This window comes from Lithobates pipiens, unplaced genomic scaffold (genome assembly GCF_037356315.1).
Source record: "Lithobates pipiens isolate NorthernLeopardFrog02 unplaced genomic scaffold, aLitPip1_a1.2 Scaffold_8, whole genome shotgun sequence".
NCBI lineage: Eukaryota > Metazoa > Chordata > Amphibia > Anura > Ranidae > Lithobates > Lithobates pipiens.
The window spans coordinates 514464681-514473078 of NW_027507903.1; the positions used below are offsets into that span (position 1 = coordinate 514464681).

General features: G+C 46.5%; 1 protein-coding gene across 1 annotated transcript in view; it reads left to right on the forward strand.

Annotated features, from left to right (window-relative positions):
* Positions 1 to 1602: 1602 nt before the first annotated feature.
* TTLL12 (tubulin tyrosine ligase like 12) overlaps positions 1603 to 8398 on the forward strand; it is a gene marked incomplete in the record, with an annotated part of 43088 nt that continues 36292 nt past the window's right edge. Inside the window, 1 exon segment of the mRNA XM_077469397.1 lies at positions 1603 to 1780. Coding sequence (XP_077325523.1) covers positions 1649 to 1780 — 132 coding nt within the window.

Below are 8398 nucleotides of genomic sequence, written 5' to 3' on the forward strand. Positions count from 1 at the left end.
TACAGGGAAGTGTCGGTATACAGTAGACAGGAGGTGTCGATATACAGTGCAGGGAGATGCATACTTTAGGGATATGACATGTCGGTATACAGTGCAGGGAGGTGTCAGTATACAGTGCAGGGATGTGTCGGTATACAGTAGACAGGAGGTGTCTGTATACAGTAGAGAGGAGGTGTCTGTATACAGTAGACAGGAGGTGTCGGTATACAGTAGACGGGAGGTGTCTGTATGCAGTTGACAGGAAGTGTCGGTATACAGTACAGGGAAGTGTCAGTATACAGTGCAGGGAGGTGTCGGTATACAGTAGACAGGAGGTGTCGGTATACAGTGTAGGGAGATGCATACTTCAGGGATATGACATGTCGGTATACAGTGCAGGGAGGTGTCAGTATACAGTGCAGGGAGGTGTCTGTATACAGTGCAGGGAGGTGTCGGTATACAGTAGACAGGAGGTGTCTGTATACAGTGCAGGGAGGTGTCTGTATACAGTGTAGGGAGGTGTCTGTATACAGTGCAGGGAGATCTCTGTATACAGTGAGGGGAGGTGTTGGTATACAGTGTAGGGAGGTGTCTGTATACAGTAGGTGTCTGTATACAGTGTAGGGAGGTGTCTGTATACAGTAGGTGTCTGTATACAGTGTAGGGAGGGGTCTGTATACAGTAGGTGTCTGTATACAGTGCAGGGAGGTGTCTGTATACAGTGTAGGGAGGTGTCTGTATACAGTAGGTGTCTGTATACAGTGTAGGGAGTGGTCTGTATACAGTAGGTGTCTGTATACAGTGCAGGGAGGTGTCTGTATACAGTGCAGGGAGGTGTCTGTATACAGTAGGTGTCTGTATACAGTGTAGGGAGGTGTCGGTATACAGTAGGTGTCTGTATACAGTGCAGGGAGGTGTCTGTATACAGTGCAGGGAGGTGTCTGTATACAGTGTAGGGAGGTGTCTGTATACAGTAGGTGTCTGTATACAGTGTAGGGAGGTGTCGGTATACAGTAGGTGTCTGTATACAGTGCAGGGAGGTGTCGGTATACAGTAGACAGGAGGTGTCGGTATACAGTGCAGGGAATTGTCGGTATACAGTGCAGGGAGGTGTCTGTATACAGTAGACAGGAGGTGTCGGTATACAGTGCAGGGAGGTGTCGGTATACAGTAGACAGGAGGTGTCGGTATACAGTGCAGGGAGGTGCATACTCCTGATCACACACCCGGAACTGAGAGAGAAACGAAGAGATCTGCCCGCAGGGTGTCCAGTAAGAAAATGCCGGGGATGGAGCGGCCAGGAAAGCACACACACAGTCACACACACACACCAGCTGTTCTCTGACTCTAAAGCAGTGACACAAGAGCGGGCCGTGCTATGGGCGGGGAAAAATGTCCGTGCAATGGGCAGGGCAGCTTGTATATAGAAGGCGGGGCATAACAGGGCAGTGTGCTTTCTTGTTGGTGGGGCATAGTAGGGCAAGGGGAGTGTAACGGGCGGGGCAGTGTAAATATAGTGGGCGGGGCAGTTTAAATATAGTGGGCGGGGTACTATAAATATAGTGGGCGGGGCAGACTTAGGAAGGACTGCGTTTGAGTGTACTGGGCGGAGTTACGCTCAGACACGCCCCCTGCCCCCTCGCATGCTCAGATCCGCAGTCCGGGCAGCATGGCCGAACCGGGTAACGATCAGCAGGATGAGGGATATTCACAATTCGTGGTTCTGCACCAGGCCGCTCTCAGCTCCTCCGGGGTGCCGCCTCTGTACTGGAAGAGCCTGTACCGCAAGCTGGAGGGGGAGGTACGGGGGATCGGGGCTGTGATTGGGGGCAGGGCTGGAGAAGTTGCTGATTGGAGTGCTGCTGGCAGGAAGAGGGCACCGATATGGGCTGTCAGTAGCTGCCACTGCCATACAGTGCGATCGTACAATCTCCTCCTGTACAATGTAGTATGAGTATTAAAGTAGAACTATGAGCAGATTTGGGATTTTCTTTGACTTTATATAATGATAAAGAGGATCAATCTCTCTAATGGGGACACGGGCAGCAATAAAAACCTGACCGGGGTTCTAATTCCTCTCCACTTTGTCCAAAAAATAATAATTTTGCTCTTAGTTATTCTTTAATCATTTAATTTCACCCAGTTATATATCAGATCAGGTGGGGGTTTCTACTACATAGTGGATGGTAGATCTAAAGAAGCATGTAAATTGTATAGTGTATGGCCAATTTAGGATTGGGTGCAATGTCATCTTGTAGCTACGATCCACCAATCAGAACAAGTGTGAGATCAGAGAGGAGGCTCACAGATCGTATGATTGTACAATGCAGTGAGCGGATTGCTCTGACAGTGGCAGGATTGTACAGTCACCATGAACATGTGATCAGTCTGTGCCATGCATCCCATCATCTTATCTGTATGTGAGGCTGCAGTGCATACAGCAGATCATCCGCCAGCTCTGGGATCACTCGGGTATTTAGTACTTTGATATTTATTACAAATGGTACAATTCTTGCTGTGATTGCTAAATAGTTGGAGGCCTCATTTGCCCATCTCTCTTAAATGCCTTTCCTCCTGGCATCAGCCTTTTTGTCCAAAAAAATGCTTGGCGCACTTTAGGCAGGTCAAATGCTTGGGCGGTCGTGCCATCGGCCACAATAATAATTCATTCTGGCCATTGCAATGAATTTAAATGCTCAAGTGCTTGATGCTCCTAGCGTTAACCTGCGTTTTATACATGTTTACACGAGTCAAGCGATTTCTCTCCCCCCCCCCCCCCCTTTAAAAAGCTCCTGCTCCTGGATGGGCTAACATTTTTTTTTCTGCTGTAAACCCCTATATGTGCACGGACCCCTAGGCTAATGTGGAGGGGCGTTTAGAGGCAAAAAAATTAAAATAAAACCCGCCAGATGCCTCTAAATGCAGCGTTTTTAATGCGCATTCTGCCTGAGGCTTTAAAGTGATTGTCGGGGGGGGGGGGATAAGTTGCCTATTCAAAGAAGATAATGTAAATAGAATTAAAGGAGAAGTCCAGCCAAAGCTCATTTGGCTGGGCTTCTCGTATGGATCACAGGAGTGCAATTTGTTTTTCACCCCTGTGACCTGTTTTCAGCAGAGAGCGGGCTGAAATCCGATTTCTGCTGATGTCACGGATTTTGGTCCAGGCTCTGCGTCACCCCGACAATAAAGTCTGGATCCGCCAGGTGCCTGGACTGACACCCCGTCTCAGCGATCCACTGAGAGCCTGAGACGGCTTCTCCCTGCCCCTCCACAAGTCAGTTCTCCAATGAGCAAGGAGGGAGAAGAGCAGAGAGCTGTGACTGACAGTCTACAGCTCTCTGCTCACAGAGCTCTGAAAGCCGAGCGGCCCGCGGTGTTCAAACGCTCGGTTCTCAGTGCAGGCGCCGGAGAACAGATGCAGCATCCACCTAGGTAAGAATGATGGCAAAAAAAAAAAATCTCTTTTAAAGGCAAAACCTTTTTTTTTTTTCCCCTCATTTTGGATAGCAATAAGGGAAGGTTATAACACCTCTCAGGGTTTTTGTTGCCATCTGTGTCCCCTGGGAAGACTTAGTTGCCATCTGTGTCCCCTTGCGACGACTTCCTGTCACTTCCTATCCCTTAGCCAAAACAGGTAGTGTGAGGAGATCCCTCTAACATGAGGATATCCATGGTTGTCACCAGAACTAGTGTCCCCATTGGAAGATTTCCTACCATTCTGAGGACAACCCAAGATTAGGGATTTTATGTCGCTTTAAATGATAACCCTAAACAGGATAAATAGAGAGGGTGAATATTCCTAAGGCTGCATTCAAACATGATCACAGGCGGAATGGGCGCAATTCCGCCACGCTTTTTCAAATGCGTTTGCGATGGAATTACTTCTAATGGCACCCCAATCGCGCCATGATTGTCCCGGGGTAAATTGCGCTGCAATCGTGACGCTTATCGCTCAAAAAGGAGCTCCTTCTTCTTGATTTGCCGCATGAAAATCGCGGTGCGATTGGAGGCCCTTTAGGAGTAATGGCATCTCAAACGCGCCCAGTGTTTTGCAGCCTTTTGAAATCACAGGCTGGAATTGCGCCGATTCTACCTGTGATCATGTGTAAATGCAGCCTACTGGGGGCACAAACGGCAATAAACCTTACAGGGGTTCTAATCCCTCTCCACTCTATCCAAAACAAATAGTTTTTAGTTCTATTTTAATACTTGCGATGGGTGGAGAGTCCTCCCTTCACTCTCTTCTTCCAGACCTAGTGTCTGACGCTGCCATATATGACGATTACTGCCTCTTTCTTCCTTCTCTTTGCATTGTGGTTCCTCCACCCATCTAGGAGTTCTTTAGCCTCATAATTGCTGGCACCGCAGTGCGTGGCGGGGATGCCAACATATCTGACAGTCACTTTACAATAATTCAAGAAGAATATCGGGCCATCCCCAGTGTCATTGATGTACCCCACATGCACCTTCCCCCCCTGATGATTGGACGAGAATGTACCCGCTCTGGGTACATTAACCCTGTTGTAATTTAAAATTGAATTCCGTTCAAATCTTAACTACTTTAAAAAATATTCTGAGTGATTTGTGTAAGAAAAGATCTGTATTTGTCCTTATTTTTAGAGCACTCCAATCTGGTCATGTGATTTTATTTTTTTTATTTTTCCCTCCCCCTGATGGCTGCAAGAGGATAGAGAGAGAACAAGCAGTGCATTTAAAAATACATAATTTTTTTTCTGCGTTGTATGGCTTTTAGGAAGCCAACAGAGGTCAAGGGTAAGGCATCAGAATGTATAATGCATGTATTTTACATGCATTGGTAACAGGCATTAATAAGCCTTGTTCAATGGCTATTAACCCTATCCATTTAAAGACTGACATTTTTTTTAAAGTTATAGAATTTTGTTTTGTCCTTCACTGGCGGGCACTGATGAGGTAGCACTGATATGTAGAATTGATGGGCTGCACTGATAGGCAGCACTGATGAGGCGGTACTGACAGGCATTACTGATGGGCATTGACAGGCATTACTTGTCACTTTGGGCACTGATTGGCGATTTGGGTGGGCACTCATTGGCATTGTAATGGGCACCTCTGATGGGGGCTGCACTGATAATGTGCTGATTATCAGTGTACACCCCACTCTGACTGGAGAGATGTTGATCAGCTCTCACTGTCAGCCCAAACTGAGGAAAGCCGATTACTGGCACTTCCTGGTTCACACTGTGATTGGTCACAGCTGATCACATGGTAAAGAGCCTCTGTCAGAGGCTCTTTACAACAATCGGAGATGCTGTGTTTCAGACTGACACACCACGCCACCGATCTGCGTGCCCCTGCAGCTTATTCTGCTGGACGTCATATACCTGAACCACTTCCTGGCCATCGTTCTGCTATAGGCTATAAAATGCATGTCAGCACACCTGCTTAATGTTTTAAGGGCACACATGCACAATATTGCCAAAAGTATTGGGACGCCTGCCTTTACACACAAACTTTAATGGCATCCCAGTCTGTAGGGTTCAATATTGAGTTGGCCCACCCTTTGCAGCTATAACAGCTTCAACTATTCAGGGAAGGCCGTCCACAATGTTTAGGAGTGTGTCTATGGGAATGTTTTGACCATTCTTCCAGAATCACATATGTGAGGCACTGATGTTAGAGGAGAAGGCCTGGCTCGCAGTCTCCGCTCGAATTCATCCCAAAGGTGTTCTATCGATGTGAGGTCAGGACTCCGTATAGGCCAGTCAAGTTCCTCCACCCCAAACTCACTCATCCACACTATATTGCCTACGGACTAAGACTGGGATGCCATTAAAGTTCATGTGCGTGTAAAGGCAGGTGTCCCAATACTTTTGGCAATATAGTGTAGATCTAAATGGAACCTCCAAGTTCCTCACTAAAGCTGGGTATAGACAGGGGAGTTTTTTGTTTTGTTTTTCAGCCCGTAAGAAATCCTCCCCACCAGGAAATTGTTATTCTGACAGCCTCCTGCTGTTGTCAGAATACGCTGAACAGTAGCTGCAGCCGCTGATCAACAAAAGTTTTTCAACCTGCCTTTTTTAAAATAAGTCAATGTAACAATTGATGTCTGTCGTACAGGAAGGGCCACCCACATCAAAATGCAACCAGTCCTTACTGAACCAGGCAAATTTAGTTCTGTTTGTGGCTAGATTTAGATGAGGTCATAAAAGCTTGAGGAGGGGATTGACAGTTAGGGTTGTTCCGATACTAGTATCAGTAACGATACCAAAGCTCCAATGTTTGATCCGATACTTGGGCAGTCAGGCATGATCAGTGCGACGGTGGGGGGAGTTGCAAACACCGATCTCCCTGTATAGATTTCAATAAAGCTGCTGAAAGTCACTTCTTATCCCCCCACCCCCAACGGCTTTCATCTGCTATATTAAAATGTATACAGGGGGAACGGTGCTTGGAACTCCAACCCACCGCCGCACCGATCACTACTGTCCCAGTATCCTCCTCCAGTTCCCCTCTGTGTGCTTCTCCACTCCCTCCCCTTCCGTGCTCCGCTCCCCCTCTGTGCTCCCCCGACCCCTTTGTCCTGGATTTGTCCAGGATGGAGAGCGGAGGAAGGAGCTGGTAAATCTGTCATTTACTGGCTCCTTCCTTTTCCAAATGAATAGTCACCTAAAATGTGTTTATGATGCTTCAGTTTATGAATGGAGAGGAGCCGCTGTCTCCTGTCCATTCATCTCCAGCGCAGTTGAGGCTGCAGAGAAAGGGACTGGGGAATCTGTGTCCTCAGTCCCTTTCCCTGTCTCAATGGGGTTAAGACCCCTGATATCTCACCAAAGCCCCCCAACAGGGTTGATAAAAAAGAATTGTGATAAATATTTAAAAGGTTAAATTCCCCCCCCCCCCCCCACCACCACCAAGAAAAAAAAAAGCATTGGTAAAAAAAAAATAACAAAAAAATATTTAAATAAACTACTAACACAGTCCACGCGTCATCAGTGCTGCATATTTGTGCAGCTGTCGCATGAAATTAAAAAAAAAAGGTTTTATAAGGACAACCCTATTGACAGTGCTTCTTCATCAGCCCGTCCCTCCAACTCAGCCAGTCAGAGGAAGCTTTGCATTTATTCCCAGAATACAAAGCCTGCCTATGAATGGCTGAGCTCCTCTGCATTGTTGAGCCACTGCAGCGTTTAGTGAAAGAAATTGTTGGTTTTGGACCAGCTTGGTCCAAACAATTTAAAGTGACAGAAAATGGGGGATTTCGCTTTAACATACATTGTGGCAAAGTGTGCAGTATTACAACATCATGGCGTGAATGAGCCCTAAACATTGAAGCTGTCCAGGCCATAGACTGATGGAGCTGGTCAGTGGAATGCCATGCAAGTAGTCACCCCTCACAGAGCAATATTTTTAAGACTGATTTTATAACTTCCCCTAGGATCTAGTGACATAAGAAACGTCTTGCCTCATGCCAGAATGATGTCATAGTCACTCAGGAGCAATTGACTGTGTCCTTTAAAATGCAGATGGAGTCCTTGAATTACTAGCTGAAAATTGGAGCCTTTTTCTTTCACATCCGATTCCAGACTTTTCTGACTCGTTCTGAATATTAAATACATTCTGAAATATTTTTCAGTCCTTGCCAGAACATAATTCTTTGTTGGCGGGCTCTTGGCCTTTATATGCGGGTGATGCAGATATGACTTACAGTGATGATGAAGGGTTTTGTCTCATAGAAAAGATGGTGACTATTAAGTCACATCCGCATCTATTGAACAGTCGCATTTCCCGGCCACAACTTATTGCACAGTCACATTTCTGCACCACCTCAACACTTGGACCAAGCATGCAGCAATTGAAGGAGAATTTTTGACTCAAAAGCTAAATGCAGGTAAATGCATTTATTACAAGCAAATATCCTTTTCAGTAGGAGGGAATAGCAATGGCAAACTTCTATATTTCTTTCTCAACAGGCTTCCTTTCAATAGAGGCATTAGGCCAACTACCATACCGAACAGGGTGTGTGGATTTGGAGGTTGGGCATGTTTTATGTCACATAGTGAACTCCCTATGGAAATAATAGACTAGCAAACTTCAATCACCCCGGGTATGTTTTCTGTAAGCTTACAGCCATGCCCTGGCATGTTACACAAGCCCTCATGCTTGGCACAGGTTTGCCTGCTAAGTTCCAGCTTGGAGATCAGCATACTTATGCATCACCTGTTCCCTTTAGTTTGTAAAGTGACTCATACTGAAGAAAAAAAATGTAAAGGGCACCTAATACACCAGTATATGCTGTTCCCTTTGCAGACATCTCCCAACGCCCAGCCGCCCTCAGGAGCCCTTTAAAGTCAGTTTCTGCATAGTGATGTCACAGGTCAAACATGGCCAGTAGCTGAACCTGCCCTTTGTCCACTCACAATCTCCCAAGGCCAAAGCA